Genomic DNA, 27,742 nt, shown 5'->3' with positions numbered 1-27,742 from the left:
TAGTAAGTCATAGGTATCACTCAGGACTAATATTTTTAAAATAAAAAAGAAATGGCATGTATAAAAATAAAAATAATCTTCTAAAATATGCCACTTTCCTGCTTAAAACCTTAGATTTCAACTTTGCAGAGGTAAACCTATGGTTTACAATAGAACCATAATTTTCCAGAAGCATAAATCCCTATGGCAGAGTCATTCTTATTTGAAGATACATTCTTCTGACACCTCAAAAGATCTGATGGGAGACACTCTGAAATGCATGTGCCATTTTAATATTCTTGACAAAAACAGACTCTACTTAAATGTATTCCTTTCATGCGAATTGCAACACTATACTGTATAATTGAGCTGTCATGTCTGAACTAGATGGGAGGAACAATCTGATTGCTACAAGGATGTTGATAATCCCAAATTTCTAGACTTATTTTTCTAATTGCTAGGGTGTTAGAATTCACAGAAAACAAAGCAGCGATGAACTCTGTAGCAAAATTAGTTTGTGAAAAAAAATCAGATTAGTTCCCCAATACTTTTTGAAACATATGCATCAGATGAGACCAGAATCATGTAAAGCATTTATCTCAGTGTAGGTAACCAGCCCAGAAAACTATTTGAGAGGTTGCAGTGCCAAAAATGCACCAAGAAACAGCTTGAAATAAGACTAGATAATCCGTATTATAGAGCATTTGGAAATAAGCCACTGTTTGAGTGCCCTTGAATGCTTTTGTCAATAAACACAATGGTCCAGGGATAGTTCCTTTGTACATAATAAGATACGGGTTTTAAAAACATGTAGCATCTCAAAACATATTGACAGGGAAAATAATTGGCAAATAAGTTTGCATGTGTGATGCAGTTTACTCAATTATATTTTTAAATCTAATTTACTATTATGTGACTTTTTGTTTTTGAAAACTGAAATAAACTGAGTGGAGTGTTTGAGATACAAGGAAAAGCATGAACCCTTATGTGGCCGAAGCAGTGCTCTAGGGGAAATAGAAACAAAGTTAAAAATCAACTATAATACTTATAACTAAGTCTGTATCTTTAAGTAAAATTAACAGCTGCATGTACATAGGTAGTGGGAAACTGAATCAATATCCTCTTAGGCTTTGCATAATTATATCATTATATTCTTCTTATAAAAATAGGATAATATAATTTATTTACGTTTTTTCCTTTTTTGCTTTTCTTTTAGCTCAGTAGAAAGTGTTTTGAAGACTCTTGTGAAAAATTGTCGACTGTAAGTACAACCATTTTCAATTTTTATGTACTTTTTAAACTCTTTGATACTGAGACTACCTTGCGCATATGTAGCTGTCTTCTTTATGAAATTGAAAAAAAACCTATGTGTTCATAGGGCCTTGTTCTCGGTAAGAGGAGTCCTCTGATTAAGTTGTACCTTCAGTGGTAGGGTAGAAAACCGTCATATAAATACATTGCTTAGAATGCTAACAAGTTATAGCTAAAATTGTTTGGAAACTTCCCATTACTGTAAATTATCCCTACTTTATATATGAGGGGTAACACATAACCAAGTAAAGTGACTATTTGACCCTTATGTTTTCATGATTACATTTCAAGATATCTCTTGCATTATTTTAAAGTGTTTTCAAATTTGTAGAATGGCAGAAATTACAGTGCACCTATTTTAAACAATTATCATGCCTGTGTTAGATCGTCTTATAGAAGATAGCATTTCATTTATTTCAGTGTTTTTATTTGAACTGGAGAAATTCTGATTCCTGACAATTGCCCTGAAATACTATATAGATGGATCACAAAGTTATTTCAAAGGATTATGCAAAAGACAATGAGAAAGTTTCTATTAAGAAATTAAGAGTTCCAAGCTATACAATGCTTTAGATTTTATTTTAGAAAACTGCTCAGAGAACAAGGAATGGGACATATTTTTTTTCTCATTTAATTGTAACAGATCTATAAAAGAGAATATTTGTAGCTCAGGATTGAAATGGGGGACCTTGGTTCTCTCTGAGCTTAGTTATTTTCTTGAAGATGTTTTATTATCCAAGCTAGATAACATTATCACTGAAATGACTGAAAGAAAACCAGGCTTAGAAGAGCACCAAGGACTCATTTCAACTCTGAGCTACAAATATTTTCAACAACAACAACAATAATAAAGTTGGAAGGGACTTGGGAGGTCTTCTAGTCCAACCCCCTGCTCAGGCAGGAAATATACCATTTCAGACAACTGGTTGTCCAGTCTCTTCTTAAAAACTTATTGAAGGAGGATTCTCTTAGATATAGAAGTCTAATTATGAAATAAATCCTCTACTGCAGGGGTGTCAAACTCAATTTCATTGAGGGCCGCATCAGCATTGCAGTTGCCCTCAAGGGGCAGGGTGGGTATGGCCAGGGTGGGCGTGGCCTACTGGGTGGGCGTGGCTAGAGTGCGTATGGCCTACTGGGTGGGCATGGCCAGCTCTACATCATTCGCATCAAGGGTGCCTATGGGGGCCTGGGCTGGAGTGGGATAGATCTGAGGGTCTCTGGCAGAAGGAGGGTCTCTGGGTCAGGGCCAAGGCAGTGGGGGCCGTTCCCTCACTGTTTCCAGGATGGCTTTGCGGGCCACATGAAACCACTTTGTGGGCTGGATCCGGCCCCCAGGCCTTGTGTTTGACATGTCTGCTCTACTGTATGAGACAAAGCTGGCAACTGCAGTGATTTTATTTCAATGCTGTAAATATCTAGCTAGTAGATCTTTGGTCTCAGAAACATGTTTAGTTTGTACTTTTTTAGAATATTATGTTTTATTATTGTTTCTTAATGAATTGTATCTCAGATTTATTGATAGGGATTACTTACAAGTAAGTAATATATGTTGATGCAAAAATTCTTCTTGTTGTTAGTTATTTCCCAGAAAGTGCCACAGCAGAGATGTTAGATGAATGGCGGCCATTAATGTGCCCTTTTGATGTTACCATGCAAAAAGCTATCACGTATTTTGAACTTTTTCTACCTACCACTCTTCCTCCAGAGTGCCATCATAAAGGTTTTAAGTAAGTTGATCTTACTAGTTTGCAGCATTTTGATATGATTTTCTATTTTATTTAAAGCTGATATTTGTGAACTTGAGCTTTACTATCACATGTAATAATTACTGTTGTACTACCTTGATACTTTTGTTTTGAATGCTAAATTTTAAGGGACAAGATTTTACCAGTTTGCCTAAAAATTGTTTCTCTAGTTCAGTAGTCTAGTTGGTTTGTTTTTCAGTTAAAATCATTTATTCAGTGAATAGCAGTATCATTCTATCAATATTGTTGCTTAATTCAGTTCTTGATGAAATTCTGGTGCTAGAAATTCTGAAACTTTATTAATTTGTTATACCAAATATAATAAAATCCTGTTCTTAAAGCTGGTAATGACCTACAAAGCCCTTCATGGCATGGGTCCGGAATACCTCAGGGAGCACCTGCGGCCGGCATCAACTTCCCTCCGCCCAGTGCGCTCCCACAGAGAGGGCCTCCTCAGGGTTCCACCGGTCAAAGAATGTCGACTGGTGGCCCCCAGGGGGAGGGCGTTCTCTGTGGGCGCGCCGGATTTATGGAACCATCTTCCGGTTGAGCTCCGGATGGCGCCCGACCTTCGCTCCTTCCGGCGCAATCTAAAGACCTACCTGTTCGAACAAGCCGGCCTGGCCTGATGGGTGATGGGTTTTGGTTTTATTGCTTTTTATGTATTTTAACTTATTGTTATACTTTTGGGCATCTTGTTTAATCTCTTTTAACTTTTGTATTCTTGTTTTTTAACATGTATTGCCCTGTTCACCGCCCTGAGTCCTTCGGGAGAAGGGCGGTATACAAATAATAATAATAAAAAAGTAGGATATAGGTCAGGTGTTAGAAACAGCCATGTAGGTTAACATAACTCGAAAAAGCAATTGGAGGAAATTTAGGCTGCAATCTTGAGTACAGACAAATTATGTTGCAATGCCCTGTTAATCTCAAGTTGAAAATGTCTTGAGAAAGAGTTGGAACAAAAGTTATCATGCTTTGTTTACTAATAAATAATCTTAGCTAAACAATATGGTGAAATCAACAGTAGCTTACTTACTTTGATGTGTTTTCTAAATAAATGGAAAAAAGTTCCAAAGTTTTGGCACTATATTCTTCACCAAATACTGAGAATTTCCAAAAGTCCCTACGACTTTATTTTTGTTAGTAAAGTTTGCTTACAGAGACTGGACTGGACTGTATGACAATTGCCCAAGAAAAGTTTGGGCTGAGTCTGATGAGGCAAAGCAAACTAACATCTAGATTTTTCTCTGCTCTGCAAATTGTGGGAATATCATGGTTGAAAAGGCAGCTGGGTGTGAGATTTTTATGTGTAGCTTGCAGAAATCGATGTTTTGCAGCCACTACTTCAGCTGTGAGTTGTGGGTGCCATCATGCTCTCAGCCATAAATGTACTTTCATGTACTCAAGGTTTGACAAACCTCATCTTTTTAATCACTTCAGAGCTTTACTTTTTTAAATTGCACCTTTAAGATTGAAGTACCTTTGGAACTGAAAGTCTACCAGTTCCTAGGTGAGTTCCCTTTCAATCCATTTAAAAAGAAAGCAAATTATATCTTCTTAGCTTTGTAAGATCTTTAACTGTTTGCATTTCTTTTTTTGCCTTGACTTAAAATCTCAGTGATGTATGACTGAACCTCTGGTCCCAATTCAATTGGAATTGTAAGATGAGGACTACCTGTACATATTTTACATACATATAGTTTTTTTAAAAAATGTCCATAAAAAGATAGTAACTTCCCCCTTTATCTCAATCTGTGATTACTTCATAGTTTCTTAGTGCAACTATTGAGTTGATTAAGTTAGTGTAGTTAACTGCATTAAGAACATTTAAAATATTCTTCATATTTGCTGGTCCCATGAATTAAGACAGTTGCATATATTTCTCCCATTTTGTTCCAGAATCCAGACTATCCTTGAATGTGCTTAATAATTAGCTTCACATTCGGCTTCTCTTTGGAGTTATCATTTCAAGGTCATTTAAGCAATTCTCTCAATTGCTGATACATAGGAATTTTTCCCCCTCTAGACTGTATCTCATAGTTCACTGGTTGTTTTATAAATTGTTGTTTTATTTTGCAGATAGCTAATCCTAAGAAAGGATATCACTTCATAACAATTTTTCTACTTGCATTTTTTTCATAGATATTTTTCTTTGGAGATAGGCTCTGTTTTACCTATATTATCAGTATATGTGTCATAGTATTTATGTCTTTCCTTCCATATATTGTGAAGTCTTATAACATACAGTTCAGTTAGGAAAAAAATGAAATGTCAAGAAGCCTCAAGTGTTTTAATCATTACAAAGATTAATAAAATTACAGACTGTATTTACAGATTGCTTAATATGAAGTTAATGTATGTTTGTGTGTATGGAGGTTGACGTTTTCCTTTGTCTTTTCAAACAAGACAATTTTAGCATGTTGCAGTTCTCATGTGTTGTTTGCTTCAAAATTGAGGAAAACTGAGTCACTGATTATCTGCAATTCACTGATGAAATTTTGTTGGTGTGGTCTAAGGGATATCTGGAATCACAAAAAATGGACTTGTGGACTGCAGGTTACCCACCCCAATATAAATTATGCCCTTGGAAGCCTGTGCTGTAGGACTTCCAGAGACGGCTCAGCAGACAACCGTTGCAGAATGAAGAGCTGGCGAGTAGACCGTCTCTTTGCATTTCCTCTCCAGAGAAGGAAAGGACTTGAGATCACTCAAGTACTCCATACAATTGCTCCTCATGAGAACACCATAACACAGTGATCTGTGATAGTGTTAGAACTGCGGGAGACAAGGGAATAACTATTTTTCCCCCTCAGCCTGCAGTCATCGTCTTTAGAAGGACACTTAAGTTTGAATAATTCCTGTTCTAACCACTTTGGGAAATTGTTAGCTGCTTTTCAGTTATTAAGAACCTCTGAATCAACACACTTTGTAGCACTGGATGAGTTTTCTTCCATTATGTGGTGAAAGAAGTTTTAAATACAAGTGTAATTTTTCCCCCTGTTGAAATAAACAGCAAAAGATTTTGAGTTTGGAATGATCCAACTAAACTAAGGGTCCAGATGGATTTGAAATAAGATTATGTAATTAATTATAAGAATCTTTTCCATCGGAAAATGCTTTTGTTTTGAATTCTGTTTTAAAAAAATTGATAGGATGAAAATTTGAAGGTTGGATACTGGAAACAAACAAGAAAGAACAAAGATTACAAGTAAAGGAAAAGAACACTTAAATTTGCCTTATTAATATAGAGTGGGGCAAAATATTTTAACATTGGATACATTGAAGGGTATTTTTGAACAATAGACCCAGAAGTTAATTTTAAAAATGCCTGCCTCTATAGAATGAGTGTGATTAAAAGTTGCTATGAGTTTTACAAGTTTTATCGGACAAGAATGAAATTAATCTGAACGTGATTTAAAAATTATGGACTACAAGAATGATATGGAAAAAGATGCTGCACTGAACATGCAAATGAAAGTAGCTGGTGTCGTAACAATTAAAAGAGATTTACAAATAACAAACCAAGAGTGATCTAGTCTAGTGGTTAAGGTACCAGACTAGAAAGCAAGAAATTGTGAGTGCAAGTCCCACCTTAGCCATGAAAGTCAGTTGGGTGACCTTGGGCCAGTCATATCTCTCAGCCCAATTCACCTCACAGGGTGGTTGTTATGGAGAAAACAGGAAGAGAAAAATCTTGGATATGTTTACTGCCTTGAGCTGTTTGTGAAAATAAGAAAGGTGGGATATGAATAAATGAATAAAAATAAATAATAGTGGATTTACAAAAGAGAGTTGTTAAAACTTTGAAGAATTGTGAGAAGGGACAAGAAAAAACAGCAATAGCACTTAGACTTATATACCACTTCATACTGCTTTATAGCCCTTTCTAAGCAGTTTACCAAGTCAGCATATTGCCCCCCAAAATCTGGGTCCTCATTTTACTGATCTCAGAAGGATGGAAGGCTGAGTCAACCTTGAGCTGGTCATGATCAAACTCCTGGCTATGGGCAGAGTCAGCCTGCAATATTGCATTTTAACCATTGTGCCAACATGGCTCCTAAAAAAAATCATATATATGATATATATGAAGTTTTAAGGATTTGTTTATAGATAAGAGATGGGATAAAGGAAGAAGAGATCATTTGTTTTATTTTAAGACAAGGTGATAGGTTCCTAAATTTGATTACACTTGTAATGAAGGGTGAAATCATTTCTCTATATATATTTCTTTTCTTTTTCTTTACTATTTTTTCAATTCTGTTTTTCTTTTTTGCACCTTCTATTTTCTAATTTCTTTTTTTAGTTTCTATTTTTATTTTTAATTATAATTTTTAATAAAATTACTATTAAAAGTTTGTACTGTAAAGATCATTTCCTTTCCCAAATTCTATAACCAGCAGTATGACTGGAGACTTGTCAGTTGGAGGAAGTCTAGTCTGTGTGGCTAATTTTGAGCATTTTTCTTCATTATGCATAATAAAATCACTTTCATAGAATATAGGGTTATTGCAATAAGATATATGTCACACACAGACACACACACACATTGGTTTTGAAATCTATAATGTACTAAGTATGTATTATTAGATATTGGAAACAAATTGTTTTAGCATATTAAAATTCTGTTGGTGGGATTTTACTGTCTTGCAGGCTCTGGCTTGATGAATTTCTAGGCCTTTGGGTTTCAGTTCAAAATCTTCCACAATGGGAAGGGGTAAGTAACGTACCCCACCTATTTTCCCACTTGCTTTTACTAGAAAGATGATATATAGATAATTGTATTAGAAATAACCGTGCCTTGAAAGATTGGGTCGCTACCCCTTCTTGCAGAGAAATATTAATCATTGCCAGAAACCACCTACATGTCACCTGCCGGTTGACAGGAGGAAGAGAATTTCTTCTTTCTCATACTGCTTCTCTGTTTGTATCCTAGGTCTTTGTAAACCTTGGCCTTGGTGAATCTGGTTTTTCCTTTAATAATGGGATAACTAGTAGGTATTTAGCAGTGCAGTATAGAACTCTAACCAAGGCCTAATTGAAATTTGTCTATTGCAAATTTGTCTGGGAGAAATCTGTGAAGAGAATTCATTGTTATTACTTTCTGGTTCTATATTTTTTAGTTTTTGTGAGAAATCTGTGGCATTCTTGATGTTGCAGAATGGTAGCTCCCCACAGCTTCAGTCAGGATTCAGCAACACCTGGAAAGCCACATGTTCATTGTCTTTACCATATTATCTCTGTCCCAGGATCTACTACTTTAGTTGCCAATTAACCAAAAGGCCTTCCTTTTTATATTATAATTATTCCATATATATATATATATATATATATATATATATATATATATATATATATATATATATATATATATATATATATATATATATATATATATATATATATATATATATATATATATATATGTATGTATATATATATATATATATATATATATATATATATATATATATATATATATATATATATATATATATATATATATATATATATATATATATATATATATATATATATATATATATATATATATATATATATAATATATTCTTATTATTAACTCACTTCCTGCCTGCTACCTTTTTCAGTCTCTGAATGATTATCTGGGACTATTGTTTTTTTCAGTCCCATTTCTTCTCTGAAGGAAACCAGTTTGCCAATTTAATGGGAATATCTCTTGTTCAGATACCCACCTTACTTTTTATAAGCCTGTATAAAACATGAAAAATACTTATTTGATTAACTGTACTGTTTACTTGTTTACTGTTTACATCTGTTCATTGTTCAAACACCCCTTGCAATTTTTGTTGCTATTAAAGTAATTTTATTATGGTCATTGCTTTGCAACTTTTCAGCTACTTTATGATCCCACGGTTCATGACGAATATTCTGAAATGTGTTCCTACTTCTTGAGAAAGCTATAGGAATAAAACAGGAATAAACCTTAATAGTATACTGAATGTTGATGTTGTATCATGAAAATGTGGTCTGTGCTTTTTTCTTTCTAGCATCTAGTCAATCTTTTTGCACGTTTGGCGACTGATAACATAGGCTATATCAACTGGGATCCCTATATTCCAAAGGTAATATTTAATATGAAAATACTACGAATATTAACAAGAAGATCTTCCAAGTGATTTCTCTGTTGACAAAACATGCAGTTTTAATTCATTCTGTTTCTGTCTCTCTGTCTCTCATTATTTTAGTTCAGAAGATAAAAATTGTGTACCCTATCCTAAGTGTATTTATTACATTTAAAATCATTTATCTTGTCAACATTGTTGGAAAGCTGTAATTTATAATTTTTTGTGATTAATCTTGAACTTTTTATTAGGAGGGCAGAATTGTTTTTATTCTCTGTCTTGCCCTACCTATTAGACTTCTCTTAACTGTGTTTAAGTCTTAACTATATTTTAAGGATTTTTGTTTATATAAAAGAAAAAAAACATAAGCAAGAGTGTTATTTCTGCTGATCTATTCCTTTTAAAGTATGGTAAACAAATGTTATCACACTGGGGTCTTAAATTTTAAACTACCATCATGATATTTGCTGGGATTTCTGTTTTTTGCTATAAAGAATAAAACCTTTGAAGAATTAATGTGGTTTCCAGTTGCAAGAATGTGATAGTAATGGGGAAAACAGTGATCTATTATTTTTATAATTTTTAGCAGCCATGGCATCTGTCATATTTTGTAATTTAATTTCTGTGAATTAAAACTAAATCATGCCTTAATTACAACATTTTGTTGCAGTTTTAAAATTCATTGGGACTATGATTAACTTCTCTCTTTAACCAGAAGTGTTGAGAGCTGGGTCATCAGATTTAGTGTCCAGAGCAGAAATTGATTTTGCAATACTGAATATTTGATTCATTTAAAAGAAAATATCCAGTGGGCTAATTGAATTTCTTCAGAAAGTTATGTAGATACTTTCCAGATGCTTTTGGCATGCGTATCTGCCTGCCAACAATTTGTCAAGATGTGAAAGTGGCTACTGTGCAATAGAGAGACATCTCAATATAGATTGCTAAAGCAGAAATTTCAGTTTTCTACCATATAAATTTAATTTGAAGAGTTTTCCATTAGTTCTGCGCCAGCAGCAATGCCATCTCCTTTAATCGAGTTTTGTTTATTTTGGAGATAGGGTTTTAAACTTGGAGGGTTCCAATATTCTGGTTAATTTTATAACAAAATTCAAATATTCATGATACAGCTTAGTTATTTAATTTCCCAATTCCTTTTCTGCAGATATTTACTAGAATACTGCGTAGTTTGAATCTTCCAGTTGGAAGCAATCAGATGATGGTTCCACGATTCCTAACAAATGCTTATGACATAGGGCATGCAGTTATGTGGATCACAGCTATGATGGTAGTATCTTTTTTCTTTTTCCAAAGGATATTGAGTAAGCTGTATAGTTATGTAGATATGTAAATAAGTCAACTTATTTGACTCTTAAATTAACTACTACTTTAATGAGCATCAGATTCATGAAAATAACCAAGAGCTCAGATGGATAATTTCCTTTAAAAAAACCTGAATTACAATATTAGCAACTGTCTTTCTACTGTACACAAAATAGCAATAACTGCTTTATAGGAAGCATATGTCCTCAGGACAGCCAGGACAGTAAAGACCTCCAGGACAAATGAGAGAATGTCTCTGTCCCTTCAGTTTTCAAAAGAAAACATTAGAAGAAATGGTCAGCACACCTTAACACATATAGGCTATATTTTAGTAGTACATGGAGTAAATTGTTTATTCTGATTAACAACTTGTTGGTTAAATATTATTGGATAATTGAATTTCAGCTTCTTAGTTATGTGGCTGTTGTTTTCTGTTGTAGATAATTATGAGACCACAGCCTTTATCCCCTTATCTGCATATGTATAGTATTTACAAAATAGAGGTTGTCTACTTATCAACTATTTGTTCAGTAACTGTTCAAAGTTATGATAATGCTGACAAAATAACTTTACAGCCCATTTATGACTTTCACAGCATCCCTTGGTCACATGATTACCATTATAGACAGTACATGTTATCTTGTGCCCAACCTGTATTTTTTTCTCCCTCACCACCCTTACAGAACAGAGAGATTGGAGTAAAGGGGATTGCAAGACAGTAAGCTGTTTGTTCTTCTACACATAGGAATGTGATCATACTTATAGAGGGAAAGGATCGGGCAAAGGAAAGATTGCCTACAGAAGTTGCTTGCTTTTTTTTTCTTCCCCCCCCCTCGTCCCGCCAGAGGGGAGATTAGAGATAGAGGAATTTCCTAAGCCATTTAAATAGTGTACCCATGTCTCACAGCCTAGTTGCCGTCGGTAGTTGCATTGCTTTTGATATGTACAAGACAATAGTCAGGCACTTGAGCATTCCTCAGAAGTGGTTAGAAGGGCAATCAAGGTAAGGCCTTGAGGTAAGATGGCCGGCCTATACAATTTACAAATAAATTTTATTTATTTTACAAATAAATAAAAGCAAAAGGTGGAAAACTGAGCAGTCTTGTCTCTTTTCAGCCAGAAAACACAGTTGCTGTCATGTGATTTCCCACTTAGCGAAGCTTTGTTTAAGGCAGAGTTGATGGTCCCAATTAAGTGAGGGCTTCCTGTAATGGCAATCACATGACTGAGGGAAAGTGCAAAAGTTGTATATTCTGGCATTGGTTTTAAAGTTACTTTTTCAAGTTCATTGTAAATTTAAACAGTCACTGAATGAGGCAATCAGTAAGAAAGGTGTATCTATACATTGTATCTATTGTAAAAATCTTTTTTCTGCAGTGAGAACAGGACCCTTTGGGAGCTGAATGCAACAAAATTCATTTTAATGTATGCCAATTAGTGTACATTCAAAGTGACAATAAAAGTTATTATTCTGTTCTATTATTCTACCAACAGCCCACCCAAGCAATAAAAAAGAAAAGGAGGAAACATACTTATCAGAGAAGATGTCATTATTCAACCTTCTCTCATATTTACATCTCCTTAAATTTTGCTTCTCTGAACTTTTCATCTGGCTTGTCCTTCAAAAATTACAAAAGGAACTTTCTAGCCTGCTTCTGGAATGTGTAGGAGAGAGAGTACCTCTTCTCAATTGTAAGGAAATATTTTCACAGTAAATCTAACCGTGATTTACAGAGAAATGGTGCATTATCACAGACCCTAAAGTGGTATATTTTAATTGTCAGTGAAAGAGAACAATCACTGATTTCTAGGAACTGATTAACATGAAAAATTACATGCATTATATTACATTGTAGAGGCTATGATACCTTGTGATAGCTATTTTACAATTAGCTTAAATTACAACTTTGCCTTTCTGGAGTAGAATATCATGCTTCACATATTTCTACATGTTAGAATAAGGAGGCCATAACTTTGAAAAAGGTGGGCCCACTAAAACTGAATTTAAAATTGCGCTACAGGTTTGAAATTGTATTAAATAGCTTTGTTAACTCTGTTTTTGGATAGGGCGGACCAAGCAAGCTTGTACAAAAGCATTTGGCTGGATTATTCCAAAGTATTGCATCTTTCTATCATCCCTCAAATAATGGTCGCTGGTTGGTAAGGATATATCTATCTTCTCTTTAAAGCTTGATATCAAGACTTTAAACATTGTGTTGGTATAGAATTTTGTCAAGCCCATTTTCTTCAGGCACTAATTTCAACAAATATGTATGCTAAATATGATTTTTCAAACATTATAAGATCAGCAGCAACTCTTCCTCCTCTGTAGTGCCAACAGTATATATAATGCTTATAGGAAATAGAGTTAACTCATTTGCTTTTCCAGAGACGTTATGATCTAGAAATGGATGCAGAACTATAAAAAAGATGGGGTGTAGAAGCTGGGGCAGTTAGGACAAGGATTTGCACCTGTTTTTATAAAATTAAACAGGGAAAATATAAATATTAAAGGTTGGAAGTGAGAAAGAGGTGTTGTCACAGTAGTATTCTATTTCCAGATATGAGCTATATCAAAGATGAAAGGACCAGAAATGTCAGAAATTTAATTTATAAAGAATGTTATAGTTATCAAAATCAGAGTTCAATTCTATTACCCCTTGTGTAATGGGTAATAAGAGCTAGATGAGAATATATAAGTATATTAACCATGTGAAAGGCTAATGAAGATACAATACAGTTGTTTACTGAGCCTGAAGTATCATTATTAGCAATATTGAACAGTCCTAATCAGGCTTTCCTTTCACTATAGCTCAAAATCATGTATGAACCAAGCATAGTAGATCTATATAGACAATAGCAAGTTGAAAGGAATTAACTTATGGCAGACATGTGAAACATGCGACATCACGTGACGTTGCGCAATGTATTGGGACCGTTTTGCCATTGCCGGCAATGGGTGGGTGCGGCTTCTGGATGATGCGTCCGGCCCACGGGCCAGCAGTTTGACACCCCTGCCTTATGGCTTCTTTCTGGTGCTGTGAACTGTATTAAAAACTGAATAGCATTATGCCTGATCCAAAGTTTTTTTTTTACAAAAAATTCAAAATCTGTACAGTGTCCATTTAAGTGAATTTTTAGTTGGTGATAAATTAATTAATGAAATTGTTTAAAAAAATAAAAAAATAAGTGAGTTAAATGTATTTTCTTTCTACAAAAATTGCCTTGCAATTTATATAAGTAAATAGTAGTAAGGTACAGGGAAAGAAAACAAAAGTCTAGTCTTTTCATGAGATGCATCATTCATAAAAGTTCAAGATACAAGAGTAGTTCCTGCACTCAAAGTTGTCATACTGCTTCAGCTACTGATGCTATCTAGGCTCAGAGAGATCATCTGTGGATCAAGTACATAGTTGTTCTGCTTTTAGATAGGGATTGGAACTGCCTTGATGCTTAATACCAATCTGCTTGTCATAATGCCAAGATTGAAGTAGGGAATATGTAAAATAAAATTACTTCAAAATGCAGCAAAGCATCAGCTCTGCCTTTCCTTCCATTTAGTAGCACCACTGCCTGCCTGCCAGTTTGTTCATCTGTTATTCATCCTAATGAGCTCTCCCATTGTTTTTTTAGTGGAAAACGATTCAAAACTATACATCACCCTCTGTAGTATTAGACTGGATTAAACTTCTGTATTCTGATATCTTTCAATTGTATTGAAACCAGAACTATTAGATTCCTGGAACCTAGTTGCCAGAACTAAACACCTGCTTAGCTTCCATTCAGCATTGCTGCTGCTGTCAGTAGATGAATTTTATTTAATGAATGAGTTTGGGGATGTGGACAATAGGTATCACTGGACTGAGGAAGGAAGAGAAAGCAAACTGCTTCTCCCTGGAGATAACTATCTACCATAAGATAGCACCAAGAAAAGAATGGAAGAATATTGTTGTTCTGCTGTGTTATAAGAAGGATACTACTATGCCCACAACCTCCCTGACATCAAATCCAAACTCTTTACTAAAGGTTCTGGTCCATCTCCCATTCTGCCCAATACATAAAATATTTTCAAAACAGACAGACATAGCTGACTGCTGAATAAGGGTCTAGATTTACAGAATGTAAAAATCAAAATAGTTTTGGCTCTTTTCCTTGCTTCTAATTAATTGGAATGAATTTTGTTGCCTTTCTCTGGTAGAATAAGCTAATGAAGCTACTTCAGCGTCTACCCAGTAATATAGTCAGAAGACTGCATCGTGAGCGCTATAAGAAGATGAGCTGGCTAAATCCTGTGCCCGATAGCCATAAGCTTACTGATCAGGACATAACAGAATTTGTAGAGTGCATTATACAACCTGTCCTGCTGGCAATGTTTAGCAAAACTGGAAGTTTAGAGGCAGCCCAAGCTCTACAGAATCTTGCACTAATGCGTCCTGAGTTGGTAATCCCACCAGTACTTGAAAAGTGAGTACTATCTAAAAGCCAGAAAAAGTTTATCTACTTTACATAACCGGGAAATGTTATTCTAAGTCAGCATTTTTCCAAACCTTAAACCAGTATTTCCCCAGTGTATGGATTTCAGTTTCCAAAACTCTTAATCATGGCCGTATTAGCCATGGAATTCTGGGAGTTGAAGTCCACATACCTCAAAATTATCTGTTTTAAATCATTGTCTTTTTTGGGGTAATTTTAACACTCAGAATGACAAGAGAATCTAGATTTATTGTTTGTGCCTCTGCATGTTTGTATGAGTTGTATGCTTTAGTTTACACCACAATCTTTTACTACTTATTTTATGAGTTTATTTTTTAAAAAATATTCATGCTGCCATTTCTAACAAAACACAGTTTAAGAACTTTTGACAAGATCAAGGTTTAGCTATAAAATCCCTCATTTTTTAAACTTCTACCCTTCCATTTTTATTGGTTTAAACAAGAGCAAATATCATTTAAGAGGTGGAAAAAATGTAGCTTTGACAGCATATCTTCTCTGCTCCCTAGAGTTCCTCAAGAATGCATATGGTCAAACATTTTGGGTCCTTTTTGAAATGGACATGTTAAAGAAAAAATGGGTTTCTTTTGCAGGTCCTTAAAAGACCCATTTTATATTTTAAAACTCCTGAAATTCCTTCTTCAACTGCTCCCTTTTTTTAGAATGGAGTCTTCCACATATCCCACAAAGCTTGTTGAGTCAGCAGAAGTTTAAGAGACCTACAAGCTAATTTCATTTTGTTGTTTCTTAATGTTGCATAGTAGAAAATGTATTTGAAATCCTATCTTATTCTGGGTTTTTTTTAGATTTCCTAAAGCTGAGTCATCAAAACATACTATTGGTTAGAATTTCTTCAAGCAGAGTAATGTAATATTAAAACTGGAAAAGTTAGAAAAATGGTTTGGAGCGGCCTGAATGTAGCCCATGCCTGGCTTATCTTATTAGCAATTGCAAGTAAAACATTAGAACTGGTAAAAATCTTATAATTTTTTTTTCATAGAACATATCCTGCACTAGAGACATTAACAGAACCTCATCAGCTCACAGCTACATTAAGTTGTGTAATTGGTGTAGCTCGTAGCCTGGTATCTGGGGGCAAGTCATTTCCTGAAGGTCCAACACATATGTTGCCTCTGTTGATGAGAGCATTGCCTGGTGTGGATCCAAATGATTTTAGCAAATGTATGGTGAGTGTAATAATTATGATTTTAGCAAATGCATGTTGAGTGTAATAATTTCACAGGGTGTTATGTTGCAGTCAGATCTCTCTTATGTCACCTAAGACATGACTACAGTTTTCCATGAATTTCTTTCTTTCGTATTTCAGCCACTGCTTATTTTTTGAGTGTCTATTTGGCTGCCCCTATTTCTTCCTCCTTTCATTTGCAGGGGTAGAACGTACAACAGGAGGAGCAAATAAGACATAAGCTAACCATGGTCTTTTCCAGTTTCTGTGCTTTGTGCTAAATCATAGTTGAGAATGAGTTTGCTCAGCATAATTTACATTTCCTTTAGCACCGTCTGGCTTCTTTGCTACCGCTGATGTTTAAAATCATTTTTAAACTATGACATGCTGCAAAATAAAGTAGAATTTTTATTTTCAATAATAACTGTGGACCTTATATGGGAAAAATGTTTCGATACAATTAAAACATTTTGTATGGCTAAAAATTTCAGCATTTTGATGTATGCCCAGCTGCCAGAATAAAAGAAAATAGTAAGATGACAAGAATAGTGAATTTACTGGGAATTTAGAGTAGACGAATTTAGCATCTGTGTGGGACTCTAGTGACTTGCAGAGATTGTAGGGAAGCCCCCTGTCCCTCCCCCTGCTGTGAATGTGTTTTGGTTTTCAGTGTTAGTATGTTTAGCTATGGGATCTTTTGCCTGGTGAGCTGTTCATTGGATTTAAGCTTTGTTAAGGTGGATTCACGGTTAGCAGTTAGAATACAAATCCCTTCTCTTGTTTTATATTCGGTTCCCAGGTCACAGTTTGCCTATAGATAGGAATAAACAATGGGACATAAAACCATGGGTTCAGAATTGTTTAGATATCACCTTTGCCCTACATCTTGTGGTCTTAAAAAAAAACCTGCCAGTTTGTTTGCCTTCTGGAAAATGTGTATTTATAACAAGCTATGCCTGTCGTGACAAATGCTTTCCGAATGGGGACTCTCTTCTTCCAACAGCTGTCAGATAATGAAAGCATAATTTTTTCTCAAAATTCTGTTCCCCTAAAGAGGTTGACAACCTCTGCTGTAGTGTGTATGGAAATATGAATAGTAGAAACTAAACACAGTTGAGTTTTATACTAGGTGTAATCTGGGTACCTGAGATGTGGAAATAGGAGTTTTCCCTATGTATAGAGATTTGTCATACAATGTTTCAGATATTTGAAGTGATTTATGTTCCTTTTCATATTAAAATGTATACTTACTGCACATTAAAACTTTTTTGCATGCTTATTAGATCACATTCCAGTTTTTTGCAACATTTTCTACTCTGGTGCCTTTGGTGGATTGTTCGTCAGTGCTACAAGAGAGAAATGATCTCACAGAGGTATCAGTTTAAAAGTTATTTCCTAAATTAAACTGCTTATGAAAATGTTCAAGTACTGATATTAGTATCTAGAATGTAAAAGAATATTAAAACATATATTTTGCTGTTTGTACTTTGTAACTATAAAATTAAGGTTTTCAGTTTAGAAGGAAACAAACTATATTGTCTAAATTTACTAATTTAGTAATTTGCTTTGCTTTTATTCATGTTCCTTTCATTTTGACCTTGGTTTTTTGAATATTTACAGAAACTGAGATTTGTATGTTTTAAATAATACAGGAATTGTGTCAAGAATTAAATAAAATTTGGAAATTACATCATGATTTACATGCAGTAGAAAAAAAACTTTTCTTATATTTGAAATTGTAGATAGAGAGAGAACTGTGCTCTGCTACTGCTGAATTTGAAGATTTTGTACTGCAGTTTATGGACAGGCAAGTAGTAATGGGAAGCAGAGCATGCTGGTGATGTGACAACCCTATGTAATGGCTTGCACACTGCAGTTGTGTGTTTCATACTAATCTATATTTCTAGTTTGAAAGATATTCTGAAGGAAAAATTTAAATATAAGAGTCAAAAGTTGATACAGAGGTGGATAAGTAGTTTGATACCTTTGCAACAAAGTTTATATGCAACAGTATTTTTATTAGAGCATCTAATGATAGTCATGTGGCTGTTTTTTTTTATTTGTAATGGCCAAATACAATTAATTTCCCTCTCTCTCACCTTTATGATATAAAAGGCCACATTTGAGGTGTTTAAACATCTTAAGAATGAAGCAATTTCTCCTCTGTGCAGTTTTATAGTCTGACTAATTTATTTTGTTTTCTTGAATTTTTGTGGGAGGATTGAAAATCACTTAAAACACTAATTTCAGTCTATGAAATAAAAATAATGATGAAGATGATAAATATTGAATAAATAAAGAGCTCACAAACTTTTTATTAGACCTCAAGTCCCTATGCTTACGAGTCAGTAAAGAAAATTTAAAGAAATGAATTTTTTCTGGTCTTCCAAAATTTGTTGCCAGAAATGATTGAGGGAACATATGCAAGTTTTATAGCATTAAAAAATAATATTTTACTTCAGCCCATACAAACAATAAAATAGCTTGCACTGGTTTCTTGTTTTACTAATTCTGTTATTTGACCTTTGTTTTTGTGTATAGATGTTTTGCACTTATAGAAAGCAGCACATTGGAGCAAACAAGAGAGGAGACTGAAACAGAAAAGATGACTCATTTAGAGAGCTTAGTGGAATTAGGACTATCTTCTACATTTAACACAATCCTCACACAGTGCTCAAAAGAGATATTTAAGGTATTTTTCATCAAGGGGAGCGAATATAAAAGTCATATTGTTTGCTTTCTATCTTAATTTCCATAAACCCAAAGCTTCTGAAACTCTTTTAATTCCAATTTTAATCTTCTTGTTTGGAGTTTGACCAAATAAATATAATTTAAGCTGCATTCATGGTATAAAAAATATTGCACAGTGAAAATAAGTATAGTGATCTGGGATTCAAAGAACTTTTTCAGTTAAACCCAAAGACTTGGGCATGCCTAATAGATTTCTTTCTTTTATTTTGTTTTGTTTTAAAATGTCTCTAAGCCAACATTGACTGATCTTGAAAAATTCAGTAAGATTAATATTTAGATGGGAGATTGCCAGATCTTAAAGCTGTAGGCTAGACTGGGAAGGAAAAAAATTCTGGAAGAAGACAGTTGTAAACAATTTCCTTTTTCTTTTCTTTTCTTTTTTTTTTGCCAACAAGATAATGTGACTGTATCTGTATAGTCACCAATGTCAGTAAAAAGGAGTTTTTACCTTTAGTTTTGTCAGAATCTGTGAAGGTTGTCCCAGATTTAGAACTGAGTTGGAAAATAGCATAGCTGACTTGGTACTAAGGCTAAAATCTCCTGCAGAACACAAAGCTATGCACATGGATCCTTAGATCTAAGCAGTTGTTTTTTGCAATCAGTACTAGCCCATTTGACTTTTGTAATGTAAAATCTATATCTGGACCAGTGGTAGAACTTTTATATATATATATATCATAGTCATATGATTTTCAACCTTCACTGCCGGCCTCCAACAAGCGTAGAATTGGGGAAGCCAGCAGGAAGACACACATGGTGATTACATGTCATTTGTGCCTGATGACTTTGCAGAATTCATCTAATGATGGATTCTGAAACTGCTGTCATAAGTCATGTAGTCACATGCCATCACACTGTAAGATCGCATGGCTTAGTGATGGAGTTCATGGTTTTAATTATTACTGTTAACCAAGGACTATCTGTATCAAGTGTAATTGTTGCTTCTCAATATAGATTGCAAGTTGGCAAAGTTTAGTAGTAAAATATATTTTCTGTGTTTACCCATAAGCTTAGTTTGATGTATAGTATTTTTGTTCCTCTGTAAACAGCTCATTAAAATGTAACCGATGCCTATGTTCTGCCATAGAAAAGAGCACAGTTCAAAGCCAATCCTTTTTCATCTTAGCCTGTCCATTAATGCAGTAATATAATGTGCTGCATAATATTTTGAAAAATGGATGTAAATAGTAAAGGATAGGACAGAGTCAGCCTGAATCCAGGAAAATAGATGCTTAGTAGGTTCCTTTAAATTGTTGCCTCATACCTGACTGGTTCATAGGCCACAAACTAGATTGGAGCCATGGTGGCACACAGGTTAGAATGCAGCTAAATCAATATTCAATTCTGACTGGCTCAAGGTTGACTCAGCCTTCCATCCTTCTGAAATTGGTAAAATGAGGACTCAGATTATTGGGGGCAACATGCTAATTCTGTAAACCACTTAGAGAGGGCTGTAAAGCACTATGAAGTGGTATATAAGTCTAAATGCTATTGTTATCACTTTTTTATAACTTGGTTTCTAGATGGTTTATGTGCAACTGCAATTAATATCAATCCCCAATCCTTGGAAATCATCTAGTATATCATGATGAATAGTATCAAATCCTCTGAGGGATCTAGCAGTATCAGGTTGAACCTGGATAACCTCACAAATCTCTGTCATTTCTGTTGGATTTTCCCAGCCTGTATCCAATGTTCAATTCTATATAAATATGAATGATTTTATCCCTCAGATGTTTTACAAATATATGTTAACAGCCTCATCATTGATCTTCCATCTCATTTTTCCCTACAAGAACATCTTAAATAAAGTTGACTATCCACAGATAAATGTAGAATTGTATTGGCATTGTACCAAATGTTTGGTTATATTTGCACTTCACAGTTTGCCAGCATTGTTCCAGGTGTTTCTTTTGCTGTTTCAATATATTAAAGAGTACCTTCTGATCAGCAGATAAGAAGAGGCCATCATGACAAATAGTTGAAGCCGCCACCTTATTCTAAAGACTGAATAGGGTCATGACAGATTTGATTATGACAAGGGATTAATGCTAATGTCCCTTACTCTCAGATCATATCACAGTTCCAATAGGAAAAAAATGATCTAACACGTGGCCTTGTAGTCTGCTAGGCCCATTATGACCTGGACTGAAGAAGCAAGTTGAAGTCCCTCTTTATCCTAACAAAATCTACAACCAATTCAGTGGTGAAATTTCAGCAGTTTGGGCATGGATACCACTGTGCAATATAGAGGGCAATACAATAGTAGCTGTCTCAACTTGTCCTTCAAGCTCATCCTCATAATGATTCTTTTCATAGAGTTGCCTGTGTCTCAGAATGATACTTCCTGGTTCCTTGGGTATGACCCATAGAATTCATGCCAAAAATGTTTACCTATCACTGGTTTAAAAATGGTTAAATGCTATCTTTTCTAACATGTTTTCCTTGTGATAGCCATGCATAAACCTAAGATAGGAATAATGTAATTAGCAGTATTGATGAATCCTGGTTTAATATCATAATTTATATCCTTTAAATTAGGATTCATAATTTGCCCGTGGCTCAATATTTTAGGTTTGGTCATTGCACACATTTTCTTTCTGTTTTTGTGTAGGTTGCCTTGGAGAAGGTTTTCAATTTTGCTGTCTCAAATATTTTTGAGACAAGAGTGTCTGGTCGAATGGTGGCTGATATGTGCCGAGCTGCAGTGAAAGTAAGACTTTATTTTTCTTCTTCTCTCCCTTCTTAGTTAAAATCTAACAATAACGTCTCTGTTTTGTTGAGACTAGAATGTTTTGCCAGTTCATCAGCTCTCTCCCTCTCCCGCACAGATAGAATATTCTTTATTTAGTTCTTAGTATTTTTTCCTTTGCTGAATCAAGGCCATTAGTAGAAAAGATGTTATGTATGTTTTCTGTGCAATGTTCATTATTTTGTCAAAATAAGGTATTATTTGGTTCTTTCTGATATTTCAGTGCTGTCCAGAGAAGTCTTTGAAGCTTTTTGTACCCCATTGTTGCAGTGTTATAACACATCTTACTCTTAGTAAGTTTCAATGATGTAATGTTGTAATTTGTTTATATATGTAGGAGTATACTGCCTGTTGAAAATTTGAAATATTTTATTTGTATTTATGTGCAAAATATTCTAGTCTGGAGAAGGAATATTTTGCGGAATTCTAGAATTTACTACTCTTCCTCCAAACCGCATCAATCCGGCTATTCTACCAAAGGCCCAGAAGTTTTTTGGAAGAAAATTTATAGAACTGAAAGTAGCTTTTAGCATTCTGAGCATGTTCTTCCAACAGCTAAAGATAGTGTATACAATATTCTGATATATAATAGACAGAGTTTTTATTCTCAAGAGATGGAGATTGGTCGGAAACCACTAAATAAATTTCCATGTATCAATATGTATTTGAATCTGGTCCTATTTCACCATGCTAACTACTATACCACAGTACCTTTGATGGATTAGGATAAGAGAAGAGATTGGCACAAGATCATTCAGTTACTAATTCAATGATTAAGTAGTATCCCTATTCCCAATTTTCACCATTATATTACATTAATATAATACATCAGTGCAACAGGCTAGGTATACTACGTGCAACTGAAGGCACAAAGTGCATCCTTGTCTTTTGAAATTAAGAGAATGTTAGAGAGATTATGTTTAAGACCTGAATGCTGATTTTGAAACAATCATAAATGGGCTCAAAAGGACAAACTTGTCTGTTGTACTGTTCTTACCTTAAACAGTTTCCTTTTTCTTCACAATTGGAATCATTTACCATCTTGCAAGAAATTAATGGGTAAAATAGCCCTTATTTTCTGATTTAAAAATTTCTACTCTTTCATGACACACGTTGGAAAAGAACAGGAGAGCTCCTGTGATCCATCTAGCCAGACGTCACGTGACATCACGCAACGTATTGGGACTGTTTTGCCATTGCCGGCAATGGGGTGGGCGCAGCTTCTGCGTGACACATCCAGCCTGTGGGCCGGCAGTTTGGCACCCCTGATCTAGGAGGAGTGAAATATATCAATGAGCATTATTTTAAAGACAATGTGCAATATAAAGTAATAAGCTATTCATATGTTTATTACTTGTAACAATTGAAGAATGTTCACTTCACATATGAATTTGAAGGGCTAACCTGCTGGTGAGAATCGCACAAAGCTATCTGCAAACATTTGTAAGCAACCATATATCTCACCTAAACTCCTTGTATGTTTTTTGCTTAAATAATAAGATTTCTCAGAAATCAAAATGGGAAACAATTGAAAAAAAATGTTTGTAAACAATGTAGATATAGGTATAAGAAACAAGTAAAACAGAGATATTTTATGTGTTTGTCATCCTATAACAAGAATCCTATGAGCATATAATGTGTTTATACATTTATATTATTTTTGCATTTTCTAATTAAATCATAAAAACATTTCATAGCAAAGCTTGTATCACGAGTAGCCTAAATAAGACTCTTCAGAATTGTAAATTTGTTATTACCTACGCATGCTGCATCATAGTAACATTGAGGAATAATATATTTCATATTTAGATGATGATGTCTTACATGATGAAGAGTTAGATAAAGAACTCCTCTGGAATCTTCAACTTTTATCAGAGGTATTTATGAGAAATTCTAGCTTTAATTTTCAATATATTTAGTTCATGTTTTAGCTTTAATATACAAAATAACAAACAGAAATGTCCTTATGAGGATCATGTTTAAGGCACAAACTACTTAGCTAGACTTGTGTGCTAGACTGAATCATTATATGACCTGCAAAGCTCCTATAGAGAAGAACAGTGAGAGAAAATATAACAGCTTGAAGTTCTAAAACTATTAGTGAAAAATAGAAGTGTTGTTCTCAAGTGTGTATGTGTGTCTCTACTTGGGAATTAATTCATAGAATCATAATGTTGAAATGGATCTTGGAGTTCTTCAAGTCCAGTCATTTCCAGGACATGAATCCTGATATCATCTAAAACAAATGCTCAATGTTTGCTTGAAAATCTCCAATGATAGCGCACCCATGATTATGTCACTGCTATGCCACTGCTTAATAGCTCTAATGTTGAGGAAATTCCTCTTTCTTTATTTCCATTTTGGATTTTCCTAAAATCTATGTTTTGGGGTTTTGTCCTGCACTTAAGGAATTATGAGAAATAAATCCATACCCTCTTTCCTGAAAATAGTCCTTCAAGTATTGGAAGAGTATTCTTATCGCCCTCTCTTATTTGGCTAGATATAGTTTCTTTAGCTGTTCTTCATGGGATTCAGCCTTCAAGCCATTCATCATCATTGCTGCTTTTGTTTGCACTCTTTCTTTTTGATCTTCATTTCTCTTTTCACTTCCCCTCCCAATGGTTTGGCGTTTGACAGGTTGGACCACTTTTTCCATCTTGCCATCTTCTGCTTCCTTAAATTTTCCCTGTTTTGCACATATCCAAAGAACAGTTTTCCTTACTTTTTGCATCCATTGCAAGCCTCAGCATATTCTGAGCTTTCTTGACATTATCCTTATTAATATGAGCTGTTCCCTGATGCTCCGTTTTTGTTCTACACCCCTTTCCATTCTATGAACTTAAGCTTTCTTTCTCAGCTTATTAGCTCTCTATACAGCCACACTGGTTTCATTAGGTGTCTCCTATTTTTTCTTTCTCTTTGGTAGGTCAGATTTGGTAGGTTGAGTTTGGGCCTTAAGATTTCCTAACCCTCCCTTCCTAGCTCCTAATACCCCACAGAGCTTTCAGTATTGCAAGATACTGAGATAATTTAGAACTCTCTGTATTTAAATATGTTTTATAGAAAGCTTTTATTTTCCATTTCATTTCCTTCAGTTAATAATGGCATGTTTCTTTTAGAAATGTGAGTCACTCATTTTGCTGTTCAATTATTGATAATACCCGTTTAGTAACCACAGTTGGATCAGCAACTCTTGTCACTAAGTTAAACAAACATCATGTGATCATGACTTGTGAATTTACTGCCGGCTTCTCCATTGACTCTGTGGTTGGAAGCTAGGTGTAAAGCTGGCAAATGATCAAGTCCCTCCTGGATGTTGCAGTTGTCGTAAATGCTGCTGGTTGTGATGTGCCCAAATCTTGATCACATGAGTGCAGGCATGCTGCAGCAGTTGTAAGTGTGAGGACCGGTCCTAGAGTTATTTTTTCAGAGCTATGATAATTTCAAAATGGTCCCTAAACAAGGCTATTGTTAAGTAAGGATTACCTATATTCCTATTTTCAAGATCTTGTTCCACTGTTGGTGTATTTGACAGTTAGGGATGATCTCAGGGTTGGATGATGAGATATGTAGAGGGCTTCAGGAAGATTGGATTTGTCTGTAGTGCCTGCCACATATAAGACAAGTGTGAATAAAATTTTAAAAGATGGCAAACTAGAAAAGAAAACCATCCTATTAGATGGCCAACCTGATAGGTTGCATATTAAAAGGAAAAAATAGATCAAATGTCTCTTCTGAACTATACAGTCACATAAATTCTGTTTGTATTTGTTTCTGATATTATGACTTTTGTTAGATCACTCGTGTGGATGGGAAGAAGTTGCTGCCATACAGGGAGCAGCTTTTGAAGATTCTACAACGAACCCTCCATTTAACCTGTAAGCAGGGTTACATTCTGTCTTGTAACCTACTGCGCCATCTTCTTCGGTCTACTACGCTTATCTACCCCACAGAATACTGCAGTGTGCCAGGTGGTTTTGACAAGCCTCTTTCTGAATACTTTGCTATCAAGGCAAGGATTTTAATTTACTTAGGACTAGAGAATTTGACTGCATTTTTCAAAATAAAAGTAATAAATAATTACCCTGTTGTATTTCCCCAATGATTTTTCCAGCTCAAAGCTATGGAAAGTGTAAGTGAAAGATGCTGTACGACTAAAAATATGTAATGTTGATTTTATCATCAATGTATTATTATTATTATTTTATTTGGATGCTAGCAGATACCATCTTGAAGGGATGGGTCATGAAAACCAAAATTAAATACATTGTAGTTAATAGTTAAACAACTACAGGCTAGCTTAACATGACATGAAATCATTAGGTTTATGTTTTTTCTAGTAACATTCCCTATCCTTCTAAATAATACAGTTGAGATATTCCTTATTTCATAGGTAGTATTTCTCCATTTTATTTTTAAAAGATATTTTAACATATTACAGGATAAATTAGTCTATACAATAAACCTGTTAATTCTGTAACATGAGGAATGGTCTTAGTCAGGTTGCTATATAGCAGACATGTCAAACACAAGGCCCGGGGGCCAGATCCAGCCCGCGAAGTGGTTTCATGTGGCCCACGAAGCCATCCTGGAAAAAGTGAGGGAACGGCCCCTATTGCCTTGGCCCTGGCCCAGAGACCTTCCTTCTGCCAGAGACCCTCAGATCTGTCCCACTCCTGCCCAGGCCCCCTTGATGCAAACGATGTAGAGCTGGCCACGCCCACCCAGTACGCCATACGCACTCTAGCCACGCCCACCCACCCTGGCCATACCCACCCGGCCCCCTGAGGGCAACCGCAATGCTGATGCGGCCCTCAATGAAATTTGAGTTTGACACCCCTGCTATATAGTTATAGATATACAAATACAATTAACAAATATTATGCTAAAGACATATGTAATACATGTTATATTTTTATAGTTTAAAATATAAAATATTAAAAGGCAAGTTGATATTAAGTATGTAATAAAAAGTAATTGTAGAGAAAGAAGTAGCAGAACCTGAAGGTGAAATTAAAAGATCAACCTAGAATCTCAGCCCTAGGTGAACCAAGTCCAGCCCCTTTGAATTCTCTTGACCCTTATCTAACTCCTAGCAGGTGCTAACCATGCATGGGCATGAGTAGCAATAAATCAGTTTAACTGGACCTTCACTTGTGGACCTGATTTTCCTGCCTGACATTAATGTTTAAATGAAATTGCCTTGTTCTTAACTTTATTTGGAAATTCAAACAAAGAAAGGAAACTGTTTTCAATGAGAGGAATTCATTAGATACGATCAGAAAATATAGTTTTAAAAATCCAAATAATTCATATTGTACATCATAAAAATGGATTTTGCCAAATAGTACTGTTATGCAAGAATTAATATGCTAAATTTTATGGTATGTATCATGTAAGTAAAGAAAAATACTCAGAATACTGACTAATGAAGAAATGGACATATTCTATTTTTTGGAACAGATTGCCTGAGGCAGGAGAAAGTCCAAGTTCAGGTTTCTATAGAAGAGAAGACTAGATTAGAAAACATGAATTTAAAATCCTGTTGTTTGCATATCATTTTGGATAAACTCCTTGAAATTGGTACATAGAGTACCATCTATCAAGTTTTACGGTTGCTATTTATAGCTACCTTTTTTGTGGCCTACTTGAAGAACTATGTTACTCTGATTACTTTTCCAAGCACAACTAAAAGTGCTGGTCTTGACTTCAAAAGCAATGAGTGGAATGCAACCAGTGTGTTTAACATATGATTCTCCACCCACTCCATCTGAATTTATGTGCCTTCTTTTGCTTAATGAATTTGAAGAGGGCTTTTGTAAGCGGCTCTCTCTATCATGAAACTCTTTCTGTCCTTTGTATAGTTATATCTTTGGAACTTCTCTAGCTTTATTTAAAAAATGTTTTGATTTTATGAAATCATTTTTTTGCTTTTTATACAATAACATTTCAATCTAAATTAAAAAAAAGAAGTGTTTGTAAAAACAAAACAAAACATAAATTTAACACTTTAAAAAAAAAGTCTAACTGGTAACCTGAATAGGTTACTGTTAACTGAGTGTTAACGTTCTTTTAATTCATCTCTTACCAAGTCAAG

The 27,742-nt window shown here is 34.7% G+C and overlaps 1 protein-coding gene across 2 annotated transcripts in view; it reads left to right on the top strand.

Moving 5' to 3' along the window:
• PSME4 (proteasome activator subunit 4) overlaps positions 1 to 27,742 on the top strand; it is a 98,211-nt gene that overhangs the window by 18,064 nt on the left and 52,405 nt on the right. For both annotated transcript variants that reach the window (XM_081313373.1, XM_081313372.1), the window contains 15 exons: positions 1,196 to 1,240; positions 2,871 to 3,020; positions 7,692 to 7,755; positions 9,068 to 9,142; positions 10,308 to 10,430; positions 12,533 to 12,625; positions 14,664 to 14,929; positions 15,957 to 16,143; positions 17,426 to 17,515; positions 17,885 to 17,949; positions 18,684 to 18,834; positions 21,508 to 21,606; positions 21,869 to 21,938; positions 23,455 to 23,522; positions 25,442 to 25,657. In XM_081313373.1, the coding sequence (XP_081169499.1) occupies positions 1,196 to 1,240; positions 2,871 to 3,020; positions 7,692 to 7,755; positions 9,068 to 9,142; positions 10,308 to 10,430; positions 12,533 to 12,625; positions 14,664 to 14,929; positions 15,957 to 16,143; positions 17,426 to 17,515; positions 17,885 to 17,949; positions 18,684 to 18,834; positions 21,508 to 21,606; positions 21,869 to 21,938; positions 23,455 to 23,522; positions 25,442 to 25,657 (1,762 nt within the window). The remainder of the gene's footprint in view (positions 1 to 1,195; positions 1,241 to 2,870; positions 3,021 to 7,691; positions 7,756 to 9,067; positions 9,143 to 10,307; positions 10,431 to 12,532; positions 12,626 to 14,663; positions 14,930 to 15,956; positions 16,144 to 17,425; positions 17,516 to 17,884; positions 17,950 to 18,683; positions 18,835 to 21,507; positions 21,607 to 21,868; positions 21,939 to 23,454; positions 23,523 to 25,441; positions 25,658 to 27,742) is intronic.

The sequence above is a fragment of the Vipera berus genome (assembly GCF_964194415.1).
Source record: "Vipera berus genome assembly, chromosome: 1".
NCBI classification, from domain to species: domain Eukaryota; kingdom Metazoa; phylum Chordata; class Lepidosauria; order Squamata; family Viperidae; genus Vipera; species Vipera berus.
Note: the sequence above shows the minus strand (reverse complement) of the source record. Positions and strands in the feature narration are given on the sequence as shown.